The following is a 23378-nucleotide window of genomic DNA, read 5'->3' as shown; positions in this document are numbered from 1 at the left end:
TAGAATATATTTCCTTTCCAGTCTTCACATCTCCCTTCTTGCCAAGTGTTTTCCTTTTGTCCTAGGAGCAGGTTGCTGTTGGGGTGATTCAGTGCTGTGAAACCTGACAGTCTCAGTGTCATTTATTCCCTTTCAGTGCTTGGCCTTCAGCTGGTGCTGGTTGTCTGCTCTCTGCCTCTGGCTGTCTGAGAACCTGAGAGGAGCCATCGATGGTGGGAGGATGAGTTCCTGCTGTGAAGAGGACAGTCGCTGTAGGAAGACCCTTACCTGGTGTCCGGTCAGTAGCCTTGGTGAAGTCTCTGCCTGTGTCTTTGTGCCATGTCACCTGTTCCCAGAGAATTGTACCATGGGGTTTAATCCAAGAGTTGGCTGAAGGGAAAACTCCAAACCAAGATCACAGCCCTTTTCCCAAGGTGCTGTGATTGGAGACCTGGAGAACGTGCTCCTTAGTTCCCAGCACCGTCTGATCCCTGTTCCTTCCTTGGTCAGCAGGTGGCTACTAGTGAGCTGGCTGCATTTATGGGACCACAACTTCCTCCTCAGGTGATGAAGGTCATTTGTGGGGGGAGATAATGGGAATCAATTGACAGCGGTGTAGGGGTTTACTGTGTGGCTCAGGCTTTGTTTCTTGAAGTACAGATTGGCTTTGAGTTGTCTCACCTATATCCTTATTCTACAGAAATCATTGGTTAACTTCATTGATTCCTTTGAATATAAAGAAGGGAGAGTAATGCTCAGCGTATTTATGTTCTTTCCTGAAAGTCCTTATCATGTTTTTTTGAGTCCAGGTCCATAGCCAGTACCCACTGTTTTAATACAGAGCCCATAAAGCTTCCCCCAGAGATCAAGGCACACACTGTCCTAGTTACCTATTGCTAATGGCCTGAAGGGGCTTTATACTCTCAGAGCTGCTGTAACTCCTTTAACATCAAAATCATCTTCTAAGTTACAAACAAAACCTAGAATTTTTTTAGGGTGGCTAAAACAAGCCCCTACAGATGCTTCTGCATTTTTCTGTAGCCTTTTGGTGTAGCTGGTTCCGTTGCTGAAGTTGTTCACAGCCTGGAGGCAGAAAACATTGACAAAAAGGTACCGTGACATTTGAGGAGCTGCATGAACAAAGGCCCCCCCCCCCAGAGTCTAATATGTCTGCTGCAGGCTGGGCAGTGTCCCTTGTGGCACAGTGTGACTCCTTTCTGGGCAGTCAGCAGGTCTGGTGCACTTGTGGTCCATGGAGACTGAGTGCCAGGTGAGCCAGAGCCGGGTCCGGGAGGGGTGAGAGGGCTTCTGGCCCATGGGTGGCAATTGCCAGAGGACTCAGTGTAGCTGGGAATGTCCGTGAGCTTCCAGAGCCAGGGTCATTTCTCCTGCTCTGTGGCTTTTTGGTTCTTGCTTGGAAGGAAAGAACAAAGCCGAGGTACACATGAGCTGACCCCCTTTCTGTTGCCAGCCATGAAGGTGCCTCTCGGCAGGGTTCTTCCTCCAAGGGAGCCACGTGTCTGGGCAGGGTCGTGGTCCATCCAGCTGTCTTGTGCATCTGTCTGTGAAGCTGTCTTTCCCTGGGAGCATTGTCTTTTGTACCCCAGTCTGCTGGCTGTCTCGTTCAGCAGGAATACTTGACAGCCGACGCAGCAGGATGTAACCACTGCCTGGCAAGTTGTCTGTACATCCCCAAGGAGCTGAGTGGGGATAAGGCCATTTCTAGCTGAAAGGACTCTAGGAAGGGCTGACCCCTTTCTGTCACTGAGTCTTTGCGCATACACACACACACAGACACACACACACAGACACACACACACAGACACACAGACACACACACACACAATCACAGAGACAGACACACACACAGACACACACACAGACACACACATAGACACAGACCGACACACAGACATATACACAGACACACACACACATACACACACACAGACACACAGACACATACACAGACACACACACAGACACACACAGAGACAGACACACACAGACACACACAGACACACACAGACATAGACACACACAGACACACACAGACACACAGACACACACAGACACACAGACACACACACAGACACACACACACTCTCTCTCTCTCTCTCTCACTCTCTCTATTTCAGGGGGTCCGTCTTGAGGTTTTTTCAATTTTCTTACAAGTGTGTCAGTACCTGGTGTTTTTCCTCCAGCATCTCTGCTCTGCTGTGACTGCTGGGTCTCATGGTCATCCTGGTGTGGCCCCAAGTGACTCAGCTGTGCTGCAGAATGTGTCTGGGCTTGAACTGCTGTTAAAATATCAGATGAGGGAAAAGCCTGGATGAGAACTAACAGTTTTCTTTTCCGTGCTGTGTCCTTGCTTACGTTGAGCAGAGTGACTGTTCTCTGTGTCTGTCAGGGACATCTTTCCGGTGTCTTTCTGGTCGGAGCTGTGCAGTCGTGTTGGGCAATTTGATGGGGACAGAGAGGGCTTTAAGCTGGGGACTGTGAAACCAGACCAGGTGTTTGGTGTGGCGGTGAATGATGCAAATATCCTTCTCTCTGCAGAAGGGCTGAAGGATTTGGTTCCCAAGGATATGCTGTCTGACATCAAAGCACTTGACAGGTCTGAAAGGGGGTGGGTTTGGCTGAGCAGTGGCAGCTGCAAGTCAGAACTGAACACGGCAGGGATAGAGCAGTGCGTAGGTGTAGTGTGTGGCCATGGTCAGCCGTAGCTGTCCTTACTGCCACGGGAGCTGATCAATCCACCACCTCTTGTCAGCCTGTTCCAGCACCTCACTACTCTCTCTGTAAAAAAACTTCCCTCTAATATCTAATCTAAACCTTCCTTCCTTTAGTTTTAATCTATTCCCCCTTGTCTTACCATTGTCTACCCTTTTAAAAAGTTGATTCCCCTTCTGTTTGTATGTTCCTCTCAGGTACTTGAAGGCCTGAAAAGAAAGAAGATGGAAGTCTTCTTCATGCTTTTAGCAGAAGAATGTAACACCTTATTTTTGCAAAGAGGAGGAGGGACATGGAAGTGGAAGCACGATTCATTGGAAACAAAGAGTGCCTGCAAATCTCAAATAAGATCACAGCACAACCCCAGCTCGCTTGCATCCCTCCTTGCTGCAACACTTCCCCCCCCCATGTTTAACAGCAATAGTATGTTCAAATCCTCAAAATGTGGGAGTGGGCTTAAATGATAACCCATTCCTGAATTTAGCATTTATCTACTAAAACTGTATCCTTTGGAGTAAGAGTGAAAAAACAGGCAACAGTGGATAAAGCAACATTGCATCAAAACAAAAGGACTGTTAGTTAGCAGATGCAAAGTACCTGCTGCAACTCCAAAGGTCAAATCCACAATTCAATGAAACTCTGATTTTCACACCGGACAAGCTGCATCTGAATGAATGTAACAGAGGTGGCAATGAAACATTTGCTGTACTAACAGCATCCTTTTAATGCCATTCCAAATTTCATAGACAGAAGGTCACAGCATAAACATCCCATTTCTCAAGAGACATTTTTTTCCCCAACATAAATAAAAAAAGAGAACATCAGCAACCAACCAAAACATTACAAGCAAGAATAGATAAAGACTGAAAAACAATGGGGAAATGACAATATTTTGTTATATAGCATACAACAAGCAATTCAAATAATGGTAAATAACTGATAATGAACATCAGGAAACACTGCAAATGTCACGGGGCTTTTTGCACCATGGGATCACATGAGGTACTGCGGATAGAGAGCACAAGGCATTAGTTGTCTAAGGAAGTCAGGATAAGCACTGGCTTCCCAGGCACGGCAGTGAAAACAGAATTTCAGGGAAGAATTTGAGGAATAACAAGGGAAGGAGACACTTCAGGGAACTCTCTTACTGACAAGTGGAGGAGACAGCACACAACACAGCCAGCTCCACAAAAATTTAATTATTTTTTCTTCTTTCCTCCTTTTTTAGCATTGTTGCTGTATTTTGCCTCCAGTTGTGCCAAAAAGTCCTCCGTTTCCATTTTTCAATGTTGATTTCTGCTTTGAATCAGCGATTTCACATCATCTTCTCCACTGAGGCCCGCTTCATTCTTCATCTTTTCTGCCTCTCCAGCTTCTTTTTCTGCCCAGCGTTTTCTTGAGACCCTTTTCTGCTTCGACTCTTCTACAAAGCCTCGGTGGGATGGGACTTCTCCGGAATCGATGGCGTTTTCTATGATTTTCCATATTCTGGGTTTGTCTGTATAGTCCAGGCACAGCCCAGACTCCATTACCCTGTCCATGTCCCCCTCAAAATCCACGTACGCTGCTTCAGTACCGGCCAGCTCTTCTTGAGAATTTTTATAGCTCTTTTCAAAGTCTTCAGTGTCTTTCAGAGAGACCTTCTTGAAGAGCAGCCGCCAGTCCTCCTGCCAGTCCCGCTCACCGCGAAGGGCCTCGCCCTCCTCATCCCCCGTGCCCTGCTCATCGTACACCGCGCGCTGCTCCGCGTCGCTCAGGACAGCGTCCGCCTCACCCAGGATCTGGAACCGCCGCGTCACCTCCTCCTTCGCATCGGGCTCAGCGCGATCAGGGTGGACGCGGAGCGAGGCGCGGTGGGAACCGCGGTGGATCTCCTGGGCTGAGGCCTCCCGGCGGACGCCGAGGACGCGGTAAAGGTCCGAGGAGCCGAAGGCAGCCTCGCTCTGCTCCAGCAGCCCCATCCCACTGCGGCGCCGGCACCGCCCCCGCCCGCTAAGAGCGCACCAACAGCCGCTGCTGTTAGAAAGTCTCTTAGTTAAAATGTCCTCATTTCCAAGTGCTGCATGTTCGGTCTGGCTGAACCTTGTGGACAGTACAAAGGACCTGGGTCCCCTGGCTAGGGGGGTGAAAAACCATTAGAGGGAAAATGCACACAGAGGTGCGTATGTGCAACATGCATGTCTGTATTTTTTGTTCTTGGGCACCGGTTTGCCTGTAGTTTGCTCTGCTTTCCCCAGAGGTACACAACAGCCCTGCTCTGGTTGTTGGCATTTTGATCCCATGTGTGTGCACGTGTGCGTGCGTGTGTTCTGTATAGCCCTCTCCCTCTCCTTAGATGCTCAGTCAAGCCACTAACTGGCCCTGAATGACCTGTCCTCTCAGTTACATCATGTGCAGACACAGATGGGCCCCAGGCCTATGGCCTCTCCAGTAGCTGTGCCTTCTGCCCACCAGCCCAGCCCTTGGCTCCGACCTCCCCAGACTCTCCTGTACGTGGCCCGGACTTGTGGCCTTTCCTGGTTCCCACAAGTGAAGCTACTTGTCATCTATGCTGGCCTGGTGTCTTAGGGATGGCACGGGCTGCAAGGAACTGCAGCCCCTTCTCCTGCTGCTGCCACTTGGAGCAGGACTCAGAACCACCATTACATAAATAAGCCAGGACAGACTAGTGATCAGCATCCTCCAGTGAGTCCTATTCCAGGCAGAGGCACTTGCTTGGACTGTTAGGTGATACTTGTGGCCCTGTGGGGTCGCTCACCCTGGAGCCAGGCCTTGGGCTGAGCAATGACCTTGCTTGGAGCAGGGCCGGGCTGCTCCCCTGGCACTGCACTCCTGGGGTGTCCCAGTAAAGAGACAGGTGATTGGAGTCGTCCTCGTCAAAAGGCCTGTCTCATGAAGATATGTCACCAAGTTTTCTGCCCTTTTCAGAGCGCAGATTAGCTTGGTGCACTCCCAAAGAAACTTTAGCTTGTGAACTGAACAAGAGCCCCCTCGTTGTCATCACAGCTTTCCTCGTGTAGTCAGGGTGATAGGTTCTCCTTGCAGAAATGCCAAAAGTTCAACAGTCATATAAAAGTTTTAGCTGGAATTGCCTTTGGTTTTGTAGAGAAATGCCATCCCCTGAAGGAAATTCTGTAATGTGCCTCTGAAGGGTGCAGACCTTGAGGAGCAGGCTGCTCAAGAGTGAGTCCCCGTGTAGCCGTGTGTTGCCCCCCTACCAAAACTTTGCCATGCAAATCCCATACACAGTTCAAGGAGGGAAGCAGTGAGAGAGGATGCTGTGTGGTAAATACTGGGCTGATCTTTCGTTGAAGCAGCAAGCGATGGAGCTTTTTGGCATTTGGGAGTTTAGCTGGAGCAGAAGGGGCTGGAATAATCTTGCCAATGAGCATAAACTTGTATATAGGAAGTTCCACCTAAACATCAGGAGGAACATCTTTCCTGTGAGGATGGTAGAGCACTGGGACAGGCTGCCCAGAAGTTGCGGAGTCTCCATCTCTGGCGCTACTCAGAGCCCACCTGGATGCTGTCCTGGGCAGCCTGCTGTAGGAGATGTGGCTCTGGCAGGGGCGTTGGACTAGATGCTGTGAAGAGGGCCCTTCCAACTCCCAGCATTCTCTGCTTCTGTGGTAAGTCACAATGGTCAGCGTGACATGTAGGTACGTGTCATAATAGAGCCTGATTGGGATTGGGCCTGGAGGTGCTCATTAGCATTCTGTAACTGCTGAGCAGGTAGGGTGTCCTCCAGTAGGTCCTGTAATCACTCAGTCTTAATATACCCTGAGTTGGTTGAGGGCTGGCCTTTTATTCTTCACAGCTACACCGACTAAGGGCCTGGAGCATATCCCCTGCGAGGGGGATCTCTCCTTCTCTGGAGATACTCCAGACCTGTCTGGACACCAACCTGTGTGACCTGTCCTAGGTAGGCTGCTTTAGCAGGGGAGGTTTTACACGATGATCTCTGGAGGTCCTTTCCAACCCCTACAATTCTGTGATTCTGTGTTTAAAAGGAGTTTTTTGGGAATAGGTTCTGGTGGCTGTTTAAGGAGGACGTATTTGGAAAGATGCTTCATGTGTAGAGAATTTGGGTACAGACAGTGTTCACACTGGCCCCTGGCATCTTCCTTTTGGATTGCCAGTTGCGGAAAGATCCTCATCTGAGAGGGTCTTCTGTGTATGTGCTGGGTGGGTTTCTGTGTTGCCTTGTGAATCAAAAGGACCACTTCACCTTGTGAATTTTGGTCGACGTAAGTTGCCCTCTAAATCAGCGTTCTTAGCATTGGAAGTGCCTTCATTTCGAATTAACTTTTCTTCCATACTTAAGAGTATTTTTATAATGCTCATTTGAGTTGAGACACTGAGGAAAGTTGGATGCAGCCAGAGTGGTCTTAGTGTTTCTGCCTGTCTTTCATTCTGCCAGTGACTCTTGGCTTGTGCATGCTATGTTCAGATGTTGATTTTGTGTACTGTTTTCAATGTTTTGGTTTGTATTTGCCTGTCCTTGCTCTTACATCAACTTTTTGTCTTAGTACTGCAGAAGCAGTTCAGCAGAAAGTGGACGACATGGGGAAGAGGCGCAGAGGACAAATGGGAGAAGACCCTGGGGTATTCCACAGCGTGGGCGCTGCTAATCTGTTCTGTTCTTTTTGTATAACTGGTGTAGTCCAGATAGGGAAATGAATTAGTTGTGATTTTAATTTAGCGGTTCCAAAACCCACTCTACTCTAAAAGAATGTGAGGTTTTGCCCCCTAATTGGAATGTAACATCTTCCTCTTACGGTTGGGCTACAGAGAGAGTCGTAAGGGTGGGTGGTGGAAGACTCTTCTTCAAGAGATATGAAATAGCAGTGTTATGCTGAAATCCATGTCTTCTACTACGCTTTCTGAACTGCCTTGTGAGTTTGAATGCATGCTCTTTGCATACAGCTGTTTCAGGGCTTGGGTTTTCACTTCACATCTTAGTTTTGCTCTATGAATTTAGGTTCTCCTGTCCTTTTGAATGAGGGGCACTTTGTTTTTGAAACATCCTCATAGGCTGCTTTCATAGGTTTTTCTTTAGATCTGAGTTACCTTTTTGTTTTTAATGAAAGCAGAATTGCAGGTAGTTTCATAGAATGATACAGGATCCTGAGGTGGAAGAGACCCCTAAGGATCAGCGAGTACATGGTCCCTCAAGTGCCCAGATGCATGTTTTATCTGCTAGACATTGTTTTTCCTAGGTTTTGCCTGGGTTCTTGGATTATTGATCTGTGATTAATTGATAGACTGGGCTTTGTATTCAAGTGTCACATGTACAAAGCGCCATTATAGAGCAGGAATTCTTGTCACTGCTCCTGGGTGCCAGTGCTGTACCTGTTCTCTCCTCCTGTACCTTACTTCAGTCGTTTGTCTATATGGAGCACGGTGATGATGTTACTACAGGGGCACCCGATAAAATACGCACGTCAGGTTTTCTACATGCCTGTGACTGATCTTTCTGGTTTGGGGGTTGGTTTTTTTCTTATTTAGGAGAACCTCAATGGGACCTCCAAGGGAAAGAAAGAAGTGCCAAGAGCTGGCAAAGAAATAACTGATGAGCAAGGTGGGATTGTGGCTTAGTTCTGGTTTAAGTTTTCTTTCCTATGCTCGAGCCAAAAGCCTTGTCCTAAACACTTGACACAAGCTGAACTGTGGGGCATTTTTAATCTCTTTAAAACAATGATCCGTCTTGCTATTGGCATTACAAGCTGTAGTCAGGGCTGCACTTCAGGGCTGTACTGTAGTGAGCTCAGAACAGGTATTCAGAGAGGAAAAAAATCATTGGGCTTCTCCAAAATGCTTCCAAGATAAAAGGCAGCAGATGGCTGTGCACAGGTGGGAATACAAAGAGAAGTTATTCCTCAGAATGAGGAAGAGCAATCTCACTACAACAGGAGCGTGCCAGATTCCCTGCTTGTGAGCAGCAGGGAGAGACTTCTCAGGAAGTAAGGCAGGTTGCCAGGTGTGTATGGAAAGCTCCTGCAGAGTGTGAAGATCAGCAGGGGAGAAGAGAGTGGTGTTCCTTTCTGTGTTTAGCTGGTGATTGGAGGAAGCTGCTGCCCAGGCCTGTAATTAGGAGCTGTCACTCCAGAGCTCAGCGGGCAATTAAATGAGCAATGAGGTTATTTGGTAAAAATGTAAAAGGCCATATTGACTTTATGCTTGGAGCGAGGGGGGAAATGTGAAGGTTTAGTGGGAATGATGGTTGTGATGAGGGCAGTCGGCCCAGCGATCCTTGTAGGAGATTTCTGGATGGGACAGAACGAGGCAAGAGGGTGCTTAAGGACAGGAAAGGATGTGGTGGTAGTTGAGCCAACCAGTGTTAGGTTTTGTGATGGACCAACCCTGCACCCCCACAGCGGAGCTCAGAGACACAGTGGCAGGAGGGGGAGCCCAAAGAAGACCCCAGCGGGCTGCTCCCAGGGCCGTCAGCCCATCCAAGCCCCACCTGCACAGGCCCAGACGAGCGCATGGGTACGCAATGGCAGGCACCCAAATCAAATGGAGGAGGAACAGCCACCTGGGCCCCTCCAGGGCTCTCCCAGCAGAGCAAGGGGAAGGACACGGGGAGCAGAAAAGCAGAGAAACTGAAGCCTTTGTGCCTCAAGCCTCAGCTAAAGAAGATGACAGAACTGTTGTTACTAAGACCGATGAGAAGCCACCCAGTCATCTCAGCAAGGACAGAACCTCTGTGTAGTGCATTCTGAATTTAATTTACAAGAGTACTTAAGAAGTTCAGTCTTATCTCAATGTACAGTTGTTCTGCCAGAAGAAAGTGTTGAGAAGGATGAAGAAGATACTCAGAAGCTTTATCACCTTCGAGAGAGGAGGAAACCTGTTGAGGACTATCAACCACCACTGAAAAGTAGGCTCTCTGCAGGGTTTTTCTTCAGAGCTGATTTCTTTCAGTGAGATGGTTTTGGAATGAAAATGCATACGGGCACTCAACTTCTCTTTGCTTTCAACAGAACCAAGGCAAAGTAAGAGCAAAGTTTCAGACTGCTCTTCAGATGCCAGTCAGAGGTCCCCATTTGGAAGTCCTCAAAGACTAGAAGACTCCTGCAGCCAAAGAACTGACAGGTTCGTGAATGTTTGGTGATGGTCCTTATTTCTCAGTAGTGCTGTCAGTGACACTGCTGACTAATGCTTCCAGAGGTTTTGGATTGGTGGGAATTAACAGATGAACGTTAGGATTACTGCTGTGGTAGTCCAAGGGTAGAAGGAAAGCAAGTATTGAGGGGGGAGGCCATACTTTTTATTAGCCATTAATTATTTGAAATGCAGCATTTGTTGTCCTCGATGAGGTGATTATGGAGGGTGGGGCTGAGATGATGTAACTGAAATTCTCTCCTTCTTGACTTGAAGCCAGAATGTCCCTTTGAAAAAACATTTTGCTCTCAGACTTTTTAAGCTTGGAGGATACCAGTTACTTTCCTAAAACTAATTTAGGAAGAGGGAGACCCTGTGTGGATTTACTTAATCACTCAAGTACTGATTTTGGCTTCTCTTTGGAATCAGTTCGTGTTTGAGTAGGAAACTGTCCTTCACCAAGAAAAAGGCTAAATGAAATTAGAAATTCTAAATGACCACAGTCATGACAGAGGGGGTTTGGATCCTGCAAGCAGCGAGAGCATGGAGCACGCTGTCTCTTGCTAGATATGAGGAGCACTTTGCTCAGCATCCTCAAGAGCAGACAGAGAAGGACGAGTTCATGAAACTGTCTTTTTAAACCGGTTTAGAAGGTTTGACTTTCCACAGAGTGGATATATGACATGAGGTGAAACTCCATTTCTATGTGTGTGAGAGAGAGAGGACACCATGAATCATTTGTTTATGCCATTTCTTTGCAAAACAGTTAAACATTTTACCTTCCTAAGAAACACGAAATTTCCCTGTCACAAGGGAAATCGTGTAACGGCTTTGAAATGAGATTCGTCAGGAGAACAATCGTCTGAAACTAATAGATCTCAAAGGAAATTCTGAGATGGAATTCATTTAAATGTTGATATTACTTAGTGTGTACTTGGAAGTGTGCTTTGGGGGGTTCTTCTATCACCCAAGTCATGGTCAGTTCACAGTCTGCATCTGTGGAACTCCTTGTTCACAGCTTGCATTCATCTGTGTGTTGTGTGGTCTGCCATGGATATTCGTAAGCGCTAAGAGTTGTCAGTTAGCCTGGCTTCATGTCTGGAGTGACCATTTTCCTTTGTTTACTCTTGGACATTAAATGTAAACCAATTTGAACAAATATTTACCTCTTTACGAGGTTGATCTCACTTAGGTGGTCTTCTGGGTTCACCTGCTGTCACTATAAATGTAAAAATCTTCTAGCTTCATGCTAACAAATGCTTTCCTCTTCCTCTCCTTCGTTCAAATCAGGTGCCTTCCACTAAACCTCAAGAAGGATCGAAGGAAAAGGGGAGCAAGTCAGGCTGATGTTGATCCAATGCAAACAGGCCATTCAGTAAGTAATGCTAGATCAGCGTGCCAGCGAAGTGTTTGCAGTGTTTCTGAAAGCTTCCAGTCACGTGCTGCCTATGGGTAACCCCCCTAATGGAAAGGGGGTTTACAGTTCTACTCTCAAGCAATTTGAAAGCTGCCCAGAGCTCTTTGTGCTGACACAGACTTTCTGATGGAACCTTGTCAAGGTCGTAGCTTTCTGTGATGTATGAGATGTGCTCTGTTGACTTTCTCTTTAGGTACGATTTGATGGTGTGGGTGGTCTTTCTGACCACATTTCAGCTTTAAAAGAGATGGTCATTTTACCGCTGCTTTACCCAGAAGTCTTTGAGAGATTCCAAATTCAGCCTCCAAGGTAACAGATACTGTGTACATTCTAATTAACCCATTTTCCTGAGAGTATTCAACTGAGCTATCAATATGTTTCCATGCTTCAAACTCTTCAGCCGTGTTGGTGGGGTTTCTTAGCAGTAGTAAAAAAGAATTTATTTAAAATGGGTAGAATCTGGAATCCAGGTGCAGCAAGGGCATCCTTTGTCACTGCCTTGCCTTTAAAAGGTGGGCTTGGGTGTTCTTGTTTTGAGTTCTAGGTACAAGCCAACTTGATTAGTTTACAAGCAGGAAGGAATACTATACCTGTAGTCAACTGTAATTCATTGCTTGCAAGTCCAGTGTTCTTTCTCAAGAGTCTTTTGTTGCAAGTGATCAAGTAAGACTTTGAGAATTGCAGCCACAGCGTTGCAGTGGTGGTTGTGGTTGGGGTAATATAAGAGTCTGTCCACTTTTTACGCTGCTAAATTAGTTCTGTGTTAGGAAATAAGTAAAGATGTAATTGTTAGCTTTGTATGTGTTTGGTCAGCAAAGTTCAGTCGTGCTACAGTGAAATATGACTTCAGATTCTTTGCTTTCAGTCACTTTGAAAGTATTACAAATAACAGAAGGAAAGTCTTCCAGGGTTTGGCTTCTTTATGCACTGAAATTCTTTTTGAAACAGCAACGTTTCAGCTGTTCTCACTGATGACTGTATCTGGAAATGCAGTTTTCTCTCCCAGCCTTAGACCTGCACCTTGTTTAGCATCAGCAATGCATGGTCTGGGAGACCAAATTCAGTAACTTAGAGCTTTTGAGGGGACAGTGCAATGCTTCACTGTCAAATCTTGCCTTCTGCGAGGACAAGCGTTTCAATGCAGCGTATCACTGAAGAAGGAACTGGTGATTCCCAAGTTATGCCAGTCTGGGATTTTGTGCTAAGGTTTATTCTTGCTTGGCTGTGCTGTGCTGTAACCTGCCCTGCTAGTTTGTGGGCAGTTTTGGAAGTGTCCTTCTGGGATGCAATGATGTGCTCTCAGGGTTTGTACATCTCCACTCTCCTCTCTATCAATTGCACTTCCTGCCTTGTTAAATTGCGTTGGAACCCAGAACTTCCATCTCTTTTTGCCTTCTCCCTCTTCAGCTGTTGCCGCTAGTTCTGGTTAGGAGAGAAGAGGTGTGTAGTTTCGGGATAGGGGTTGTAATAGGTATTTTTCCATTAGGGGGGTTATCATATGTGAATTTAATGGGGGTTTTGTGGGGTTGTGTTTTGTTTTCATTGCAGAGGCTGTCTGTTCTACGGTCCACCAGGAACTGGGAAGACACTGGTTGCTCGTGCGCTGGCTAACGAATATAGCCAAGGTGGCAGGAGAATAGCCTTTTTTATGAGAAAAGGTGCCGACTGCCTGAGTCAATGGGCAGGGGAAACTGAACGACGGCTCCGTGAATTGTTTCATCAGGTAAGGTTGGAATGTGCCCTGTGTTCTGTCCGAGGGGTAACTGTAAACTTCTGTGGTCAGTATTTTTAGGAAGAACTCCCTGCTTTTTCGTGTTTTGTCAGTGTTTCCTTTTGCACTGTGTTATTTAGGGGCATGAGGTCTTGACCTGTATTGGGAAAGAGAAATAGAGCAAATGAGAAAACCCTGCAAAGCAAACCCCTGTTAAAGGATTTCTTTCTCCTTAAAATAGTGCTTGCTTTATGATGTCAGGATCCTGTGTTTCCATTCTAGGCCTACCAGATGCGACCTTCAATCATTTTCTTTGATGAGATAGACGGCCTTGCTCCTGTGCGGTCCGACAAACAAGACCAGATTCATAGGTAGTGCCTTTTTTGCAGCTACATAGAAGCTGCTCGACCTCTGTGAAAAGAAGACCAGAACCTGTTTAACGCTGTGTCACGGGAATTGATCCTGCAAACCAGTAATTGCTGCTAAATTACAGAGTATTTTTCAACAAGAATTGAAATCAATTCACTAAGCTTGATAGGAGCACACGGCCTGTGTTAGCTTATTGGTTTCTTTATGTCTTCCAATGGGTCTTTAGCTAACCAGTGTCTCACTGATAAAAGCTTGTTCTTTTTGAGTCATCATTGGAGAAGACTGTGTAGAATATCAGAAAATGTTGTAAACCAGTGACTGGAAATTCTGTTTTTTCCCTTAGCTCTATCGTAACAACTCTTCTGGCCCTTATGGATGGCTTTGACAGCAGAGGAGAGGTGGTGGTAATCGGAGCCACCAACAGGCTGGATTCTGTAGATCCTGCTTTACGAAGACCTGGACGCTTTGACCGCGAGTTCTTCTTCAGCTTGCCAGATACGAAGGTCAGAATTGAAACTCAACCTTCATGTTGATGTGACAAAGTCCTTCTTGAGAACAGAACCAGGGTCACAGTGCGGTATTGCAGAGCAGTTCAGGTGAAAATCAGTATTGACAACTTGGACAAAGCCACGCTGCATTGGCAGTAAGGTCGGGTACTGGGTCTCTGTGATTGTATGTGACTCTGGCAGTAAATGTCTCAATTAACTATAAATTACTGCTTTCACATCTTGAAAAGGAAAGAAATGTTGTGCACACAAGCATTCCTTTTTTGCTAGGAAAAACTTTTACCAAGGCTGGTGCCAGAGTGAATGAACTTGTTTTCATTCCCAAAGACGTTCCTGTTTGTTTATGTACTGTATCCACCTAGACACTGCTCTCTATTTGTATTCATGTGAGGATCTGGGGCTTTTTGTGTTGGTTGGTTTGGTTGGCTTTTTTTAAGAGAAAACGTAGGACAAACCACAACCATTTTCTTTCCAGGCTAGAAAGGAGATTTTTGAGATTCACACACAACATTGGAGGCCTCAGCCACCAGGCACGTTCCTGCAAGAGCTCGCTGACAGATGTGTTGGTAAGTTTGAAAACAAAGTGAGCTTCTGCACGTGGCTGAGTCCGAAGGAATCTGAGCTTCTACCAGGCAGTACCCAGGCTCTTGCACCTTGCTGCACAGCGTGGCAGTGAGGCACCTGGCACGGCGTGGGAGAAGTGAAGAGATTCTTTTCTTTTCGTGAATGTTCTTTTTGTGTCTCTGAGAACGTTGAATGGGTTTGGGGCATCTTCCTCAGGAGCAAAGTTCTGATGAGGAGACTGCTTCCTAAGTGTGGGAGACCAGGCTGCGAGCGATGTAACAAAACTTGTCTGCAGCGCGGTGCCTCTTGAAGTGCTCTGTTAACCTGTGAATTGTTGGCTGCGTGCAAAGTCTTTCAGCACTGCACTTCAGAAGCCTGGGCTTTGACTGGTGTGCTGCCTGAGACTGATGTCCCATTTGGCTTTTGTCTTGTTTCTTAGGGTATTGCGGTGCTGACATTCGAGCCTTATGTGCTGAAGCTGCTCTCTGTGCTTTGCGCCGCCACTATCCTCAGATCTATGAAAGTAACGAGAAGCTGCCGATCGATGTTGCTTCTCTTGAAATAACAGCAGAGGATTTTTTTGTGGCTATGCAGAAGATTACTCCAGCTTCACAGAGGGCTTTGGCTTCCCCTGGGCGAGCGCTATGCCCTATTGCCAAACCACTGCTTGAAAACTCCCTCGCAAGGATTTTACAGGCCTTGCAGGGAGTATTTCCCCATGCAGAGTCTGCGCTACAGAAGGACCACCAACAAGGTACAACAGTAGCATTCACTTCTTTAACATTCTGCCAAAGCAAAAGCTGCTCATTTGTGCCATCACCATCCACCAGCCTCTCCAGCGGAATGGCAGCAGCACTGTGTAACAGGCAGGGGCACACCTTCATTGCAGGAATACCACACACAGTTTGTGTTCTGGATTCTAAACTGAAGTGTGGGATGGGAGCTGTGGATGACTTGCAATATGCAGTCAACAACAGCCTTCTCTACTTCAGCATCCTGTTTGTGGCAGTAGCTAACATCCTATTTCTCAGGTGTAAATATGGATCTAAGATTGAATGTACAAGGTAGCTCTTCAAAACATTTAACTAGGGGCAGAAGGGAAGGCTTCTAATGCCTGTCTGAGGAATGTCAGGCCCACAAGTCACGTATAAGTGGTTTAAGCTAAATACTGCTTTAGCTACCATGATTTCTAACCCTAGGGTTTTAGCCTGACTGGCTGTGGATTGCAGTGCACACTTGTACATGAGATCAGAGTGGTTTAGCACTATATACTCTGGGGCTCGGCTTGCCCAGCAGATGTGAGGTCCTGCCTATGACAGCCTCAGGCCTGAGCCGGTTTAGTCTGTCCGTTGGTGAGAGTCTGTAAAGTGATAAACTTGCTCCACCCCAGACAAATGGAGGTTTGTTAACAGCTATTATGCTAATCTCTGGAAAATATCCTACCAGGATCACCATCAACCTTTGAAGAAATGCCACCGCATAAAAAGCCCAGAAGAGAAGAGAGGCAGTTCCTCCATCCTAGAGGGTAACTGTTTATGCTGATCTTCAGACATTTTAATGTGCAGCTTGTATAAGCTAACAGCTGAAAAGTTTTCCTGTTGCCACTACTGTTGGGTCAGTTCTTTTTCTCAATCTCTGTCGCTGTGCTGTCCAGAGAAACCTGACCTGCTGAGCTTGGTTATGTCTCTGGGATCTTGGACTTCAGCCAGCAAAGGCACAACAGTGTAGCACACAACAAGGGCTCTTGACAAATGTATTTCGGGCTAGTGCAGAGTGATTACTAGGAAAGCCAAACACAATTCAAACAATGAGAAGGACTGTGTAAATCTTACACATACTTTGGGTACAGCTGTAATTTAACCAATCAATTGTGCACTTCAGATACGGGGAACGTGTTTCAGTGCCCACCTCAATTGTTTTTTTACTAATACTGTTCTCCCTTCCTCCCTCCCTCCCTCCCTCCCTCCCTCCCTCCCTCCCTCCCTCCCTCCTTCCCTCCTTCCCTCCTTCCCTCCTTCCCTCCTTCCCTCCTTCCCTCCTTCCTTCCTTCCTTCCTTCCTTCCTTCCTTCCTTCCTTCCTTCCTTCCTTCCTTCCTTCCTTCCTTCCTTCCTTCCTTCCTTCCTTCCTTCCTTCCTTCCTTCCTTCCTTCCTTCCTTCCTTCCTTCCTTCCTTCCTTCCTTCCTTCCTTCCTTCCTTCCTTCCTTCCTTCCTTCCTTCCTTCCTTCCTTCCTTCCTTCCTTCCCTCCTTCCTTCCCTCCCTCCTTCCCTCCCTCCTTCCCTCCCTCCTTCCCTCCCTCCTTCCCTCCCTCCTTCCCTCCTTCCTTCCTTCCTTCCTTCCTTCCTTCCTTCCTTCCTTCCTTCCTTCCTTCCTTCCTTCCTTCCTTCCTTCCTTCCTTCCCTCCTTCCTTCCCTCCTTCCTTCCTTCCTTCCTTCCTTCCTTCCTTCCTTCCTTCCTTCCTTCCTTCCTTCCTTCCTTCCTTCCTTCCTTCCTTCCTTCCTTCCTTCCTTCCTTCCTTCCTTCCTTCCTTCCTTCCTTCCTTCCTTCCTTCCTTCCTTCCTTCCTTCCTTCCTTCCTTCCTTCCTTCCTTCCTTCCTTCCTTCCTTCCTTCCTTCCTTCCTTCCTTCCTTCCTTCCTTCCTTCCTTCCTTCCTTCCTTCCTTCCTTCCTTCCTTCCTTCCTTCCTTCCTTCCTTCCTTCCTTCCTTCCTTCCTTCCTTCCTTCCTTCCTTCCTTCCTTCCTTCCTTCCTTCCTTCCTTCCTTCCTTCCTTCCTTTACCTCCAGTAAGAATAGGCAAATTTCAGCTACACTTGAGAGATACAGAGGTCTCCTAGCTACTTACACTTCAGATGTGCTGAAAATTGGGGTGGACGGGTGGTGAAGAGATCTAGAGACGTGTGTCCTGAGTGACAGTTGTTCTGCCCCATATCAGGTTACTGACCAGCTGGTGTCTGTGTATTTGAGCTGGACAGTCCCCCTGTGTGATTCAAGAGCTGTTGCTTCACCCAGACAAGCAAATAGCAGGATTGGTGGGATTTTGTAGGGGAGCTAGGGGATGAGTTGGTAAGAAAAAGGGTTTTGAAAGTCTTTCTGATCACAGAGCAGCTTCTTATTTGCTGGAACAGAGAGAGTCTTTACCAACAAAGGAGGTTAGGGAAAAGCCTTTGACAGCTGTGTGTCTATTCAGCTGTGTGTCTATTCATCACTTCACTCTGAAAGTTCTTTCCTCCTCCTTGTTCTAGAACTGCTCGTTACCAGCCAACGTGTGTGAGGCCACGGTTCTTACTAGTTGGAGAGCCAGGGTGTGGGCAAACTTCTCATTTGGCACCTGCAGTAATACATGCCCTGGAAAAGTTTCCTGTCTATACTCTGGACGTGCCTGATTTGTTTGCTGGCAACACATCATGGGAACAAACGTGTGCACAGGTATCTCCTCTTTTTATGCTCATGGGATTCACAAACTGTCTCTAAACTAGTAAAGGAAGTGACATTCATTGTTAATGGAGGTGGCCTGGTTTGGGTGTGCTGTTTGGTTTACTTCTGCCTGGAAATCCGCTTCATCAGCATCAGCCCTCATCTTTTCACGTTGGTATTTGCCTGTTCAGACTGCTCCAGACTCAACTGACTCAGATGTGTTCCTGCTCCAAACTGAAAATGGTCTAGTCTCCATCATGTAACCATTTACCCAAACTAAGCTGTCTTGAAGAAGACAGGGTTAGTCTTGTCTTTTCAGGCACACCTCCACATACAGCATGTACATTGTGAGGTTCCTTACACCAGCTCTGTTCCTGTCTGTGTAACAATGTCTATCTTTGAGTCAAGGTGAAAATTCTATCTTTGGGTTGGAGAGTTGTTCTGGGGGTGGTTTGGTTTTGTGTTTTGGCTTTCATGTACTCCTATTTGGTAAGAGCGTTTGACTGATCCCTGGTTACTTAGGAGCCTGTTCCAAATGGCTCAGTCTTCTTATCCAAGCTTTCATTTTACCAGGTGATGCAGGAAGCTCAAAGAAAGACACCAAGTATCATTTATATTCCACTTATCAACTCGTGGTGGAAAGCTGCTGGAGAGCCACTGAAAGCAACCTTTATACGACTACTGCAGGACATCCCATCATTTGCCCCAGTTCTGCTGCTTGCAACATCGGATGTGAGTTACACAGATCTCCCAAGAGAGGTATTGCCATCAATACTTTCCTTCTCTTTTTATTCAATTTCCTGTTCATCTGGAGCTCCTTGAAGCATTGGGGTACGAAACGAATGCATCCTGTTATTACTCGGGCACCCTGGCCAGGTCTCCTGAAATCTGCTTAGACAAAGCAATGCCAAAAGCATTTGTCTCCAGTGTTTTCTGACTAAAGGGATTGACTTTGACCCAACTTTTCCCCCCTTCTCACACACTCCTGCTTATTCGGCAGATCTGTCCGTTATCTTCAGACAAGAACTCATATGAGTTTAAGGTGGTTGGGTCTGAACATTAGTGAAGAATATGTAGTGCTGGCAATGGCACTGGGAAACCTATTTAAACTGAAAACATTTTTACTGAAAAGGGATGTTTTTACTGAGAAAGTAAGGTGGTCACGCTGTAACAATGGACTGTAACTTTGTATTTTTCATAGAAGTGAAAGCTTTACAGAGTCGATAGCTGAATTCCAGCTCCTGTTTAGTCACTTGTAAATCGATCTGTAGGCGTATTCCTTCACAAAATTCAGCAAGAGTCCATGCTGAGCATCCTAGACATATTTTGTCTCAAATGTGGGGTCAGCTTACCTAGAGGTGACTGTCATCAGATGCTTGCAAAGGGCAGGAAGACAACTCCTCACAGTGTGTCTTACTCAGGTGACAATTTAGAATTTAGACAGGTACTCATCTTCTGGGAATAGAGTCTGAGCATGTGTCGTCTTGTATCTGAAATACCTTTTCTCTTTGGGCTATAGATAAAAGAGCTGTTTATTTATCGAGACGAAGTTTTCAATGTCCAGTGTCCTGATGAGGGAGAAAGAAGAAGGTTTTTTGAAGACCTACTTCTAAATCAAGCTCCTGCACGTCCTGAGTCCGTAAGCAATGCAGGTGAGGATATTCTACATACAAAACGTGGGTACCTGTAAGTTAGTAGTTGTAGAGTTTTTGCTTTGTGGTATTTTTCTATCAGTAACTTTTCACAGGCTTGTCTTGGGGTAACATGGATTGAATGAGAGTTTCTGATGTGGTGGAACAACATAAAAATGGTCATGAAACTAAAAAAAAAGTTCTGGTGGGCAACATCTGCTTCTGAGAAGGAGAGTGTGGTGCTTCCTGAACATTCAGGCTTGAGAAAGAGTGAAATGCTGGGGTGCCAACGAGCACAAGGTTCTGAAGACTCAAATTCAAATGCTAAGTGAAAGGTCAAGCAGCTCATTTAAGCTGCTTTTGGATTACACTATTGATGAGCCTTCTTTGGTTCCATTCTTCCTGTAACACCTCTCTGCAGTCGGCACACAGTGTTTCTTGCGTAAGGATGCTGCCCCTGTAGTTACTGAAAGCCCAAGTCGTGTCTTTCTGCAGATGCTGGTGTTTTGCTCCTGCAGGTTGTTTTTCAAGTGGTACCTAATGGGAAAACAGCCTTTGACTTCCTTTTATTGTATGAGTATCTTCCCAGTAATGAGCAGCGTGAGTTAAAAAGCTGTACTTCAGGCAGTGTGGCCCCAGAGTCACCTGTTGAACAGAAGGCTTACATGCTCCTGTTTGCAGTGCAAGGTGTGTTTCCTAAGCTACATGACTTGGGAGTGAGTGTTAGCCTGCCAGACTGTCACGACAACGCCGGTGTATTTCCCCCCTGGCTGTACCCTGCCTTTCTCTCTAGTGCTTTTCTTGTATGCCCGAGTGCCTTCTGTTGATGGAGCAGTGACTTTGGCCAGAGAGAAAGTAAAAGTCAAGTGCTTCTCAGTGAAGAAATAACTGGTAACAGTTCTGTCTCTGGCCCTGCAGAGAGACTGTATTCCAGGATAATTCACTGACCCTGTAGCCCACCCAGAGAAGCAGAAATCCCGACTGAAGCAATTTGTGCCGTTCCAGGTGCCTTGGTACACCCTGTGACTGGTGCGAGCTGTTCTCGTGTCGGTAATGCAGCGGGAGTTCACAGAGGGCCAGGGACTGTGGCTGGCAGTGAGCTCAGAGTAAGTCGAATTTCAATGTAGTTAATATGGAAGTGGGACATATTCTTGCTACATGGACGGCTGTAAATTAAGCCCGTTGTTGAAAGGTGCCAGTGGAAACAATTTATGGGAAGGATGTAGAGTTTGTGGAAACATTCCACCTGTAACGGACTACGACTGTTGTGTTGCCACACGTGGTGTAGGCTGATGTTGGATCTTTGGGGGAATTAAGATGTAGGAGGCTGGCTTCTCTTCCTAATTCTTCATTTCAAAGGGCTTGTTTAAAATAGCCCACCGACCAGCCGCTTGTAAGGTTGGTTCTTTGTGTTGCAGCAGTTTGTATGATGGATTTAGGGGCTATTCTAAACTTGTTTCCATTTTCTCTTCAGCAACTGTTGACTTTAGCCACTGTGGCAACTAAGAACTTCACCGTCTCTCACTTGGAAAGACTGTATAATGGTCTTGCTCAGTGCATTTACCGGCATCGGGAAGATTACGACAGAACCCAACTAGTGCAGGTGATTCTTTCCTGTGTCTTACAGCACTTTCTATCACTGTTAAGCGAGCGTGAGTCCCGCCTGCGTGTGTGTGAGCTCTGGACATGGCACTAACCAGGGTGTTACTCTTCACTGCTTAGTTGCCTGTGTTAGAAGACTTTTCCATTTCACTCTGAGGCCATTTCTCCGTATTGCAAACCCCTTGTTGTACTTGGCAGAGTCGTTGGCAGTTTCTGCAGGGAATGGCTTGATCTGGAAGACAGTGGGTCCACCCCCACAGCCATCTCCAAGCAGTTAACCTCTGTCTGTCAGGAGTCCTTCCCACAACCTTTGTCGTGAGCATCTTTATTTTGACACAGGGGGAGATTCCTGCCTCTGACGTTTTAAAAATCACATTCTCTGATCCCTTCCTCTAAGAGAGGACTTCTGACTTGTCAGAACTCAGCAGAAATCGTCCAGAGGCACCCATGGTGCCAGTCAGGTGTTCCCAGCCTTGAGTCCATTTAGATAGGTTGGATATTGAGTCTTTAGATACAAGATCCTTGAATCCATTTGTCTTTGAGCTGCTTGTGCCTGAGAAGAGAGCAAATTCCTTCTACTTCTCAGCCTGCCTTGCAAAAGAGGAAGATCTGGTCTTTGGCCCTTGTCTTCCACATCTGACAAAGAGTTAGACCGGACGTTCTGTTCTGCCTATGCAGCCCTGAGGATGCTTTGGATTCAGGGATGCCATTCCTGACAAACAGGCCCATCTCTCATCCAGCATAGTGATGTGGCTTAGCATGGGAAGGGACGTGTTTCTGTTGCCTCGGGCTTGTGAGGTTTTGTGACTTCACTTGTAATGCTTAAATTAAGAGAGACTTGATTTCTTTGTTTCCTACTTTAGCTCTAACCAAAAAAACCCCAAGCCTCCTATTCAGAGTGATGCTGCAAGTCAGTCAGGAGCAAACTCTGTGTATGAAGAGAGAAGTCTTTAACAAGTAATGATTCAGGGTGCAGAAGGGAGCATTTCCAGCATTTAGTTGGGGCTTTTCTGGAACTGTCTCCTCTTTCTACCTGTTGGAAGCACTGTTGATACAGAGCCATGGTCCCGTGATACAGATCCACACTGTCTCTCTTGTCCGTGCTGACAGGATCCAAAGATACACGTGTTTAACATCCGTGGAAGTAAAGAAAGACGTGGAGGTGGTGGTAGCAGCACATGTATTTGCTAAATATTGCTAACAGTTGCATGTATGGACAGATTCTTTATTCCTGTGATGAATAAATAAGCAGGGTCCTGAAGCTCTTGTTCATGCTGACTGCTGGTTTGTCTTTTCTTCTTCCTAGGAAATGAAGAAAGAAATTGAAGCCTTCAGTCATGCCTTCCATCATGACTGACTTCAGCATTCTTCCACTCCGATGTTCTCTTCTGGCTGCACACTGTTCTTTGTGCATTCTTCAATAAATGTTACTTCCACATCTATTAAACAAATATATTGTAAAATTGATTAGGAACACTCAAAGTCCTTTAGCTGCTTTTGATATTTTCATCATTATCTAGAAGGCCCATCCTAAATCTTTGCCTGATCTTTCTGCACTGAGGGACTCCTGGTTTTCACAGGGAAATTAACCTCAAAGTCCAGGAACATCACTTAGTAAATCAAGGGGAAAGACTGGGCTTTTGATCACAGGAAACACTCTCCTACCAAAACACACAAGCGCTGTCTGAAGTCCCAGTCTGGGAAACCAGGAACAGATTTGCCTCCCAGAATCCCAACTGCAGTTTATGACAAGCAGGACGGCTGCCATGCTGGGCAGCAGAGTGACTGATCCTCACTGCAAGCCCAGCAGGCACCAATGCAGAACAGAGATCAAAGACTGACTGGGAAATATATTCCTACTGCTAGGAAAGGAAGGTCCCTCCTAAGCAAAGTCCTACTAGGGGATGTGGGCCTCAGGATTGACTGGTGGGGATGAAAGTTACACCAACTCCAGTGTCCAGAAACACAGGATTTAAAAGCATTTTAAAGTACTTCACTGCCACATAATTTGTCAGTTGTCAGATAACAGCATCTCTGGAGCCCTTTGCCATTCTGCTCTCCCTTTCATTACTTTTACACACCAACTGGTTCATAATTTTGTACATTTAAATCTAAAGTGGTGTCATTTACCAAAAAACACCTCATTGTAATATGAAAAAAAAAGGATTACTAATTCTGATAGTCAACAGAACCTTTCCTACATACAAAACCCATCTGTGAGTTCCCAGTCTGGGTAGAAAGTAGGTAGCAGGGGGAAAAATGTCCTGCACAATCAAATAGTCATTAATGGACTAAAGCTACTGAATCCCATCAGCAGGAGCTCATTTTGTCCTCGATATTAAATCTC

At 46.3% G+C, this 23378-nt stretch overlaps 2 protein-coding genes across 2 annotated transcripts; one reads left to right on the top strand and one right to left on the bottom strand.

Annotated features, from left to right (window-relative positions):
- Positions 1–3995: 3995 nt before the first annotated feature.
- LOC311202309 (dnaJ homolog subfamily C member 9-like) lies at positions 3996–4673 on the bottom strand (the record flags this gene model as incomplete). Its single annotated transcript, XM_084276877.1, has 1 exon — positions 3996–4673. One exon carries the CDS (start codon positions 4671–4673, stop codon positions 3996–3998), a length of 678 nt encoding a protein of 225 aa, XP_084133003.1.
- A 4527-nt stretch (positions 4674–9200) lies between these two features.
- LOC311202158 (ATPase family AAA domain-containing protein 2-like) lies at positions 9201–22388 on the top strand (the record flags this gene model as incomplete). Its single annotated transcript, XM_084276700.1, has 13 exons — positions 9201–9204; positions 9500–9595; positions 9699–9810; positions 11062–11194; positions 11430–11545; positions 12785–12959; positions 13230–13318; positions 13660–13819; positions 14298–14388; positions 14826–15140; positions 20223–20284; positions 20904–21032; positions 22338–22388. The coding sequence occupies 13 exons, from the start codon at positions 9201–9203 to the stop codon at positions 22386–22388; spliced, it is 1533 nt and encodes a 510-aa protein (XP_084132826.1).
- Positions 22389–23378: the final 990 nt, after the last annotated feature.

The sequence above is a fragment of the Gallinula chloropus genome, assembly GCF_964237585.1.
Source record: "Gallinula chloropus genome assembly, chromosome: 29".
In the NCBI taxonomy this organism is placed as follows: Eukaryota; Metazoa; Chordata; class Aves; order Gruiformes; family Rallidae; genus Gallinula; species Gallinula chloropus.
The sequence above is the reverse complement of the archived record's forward strand: the minus strand, read 5'-3'. Positions and strand labels throughout refer to the sequence as shown.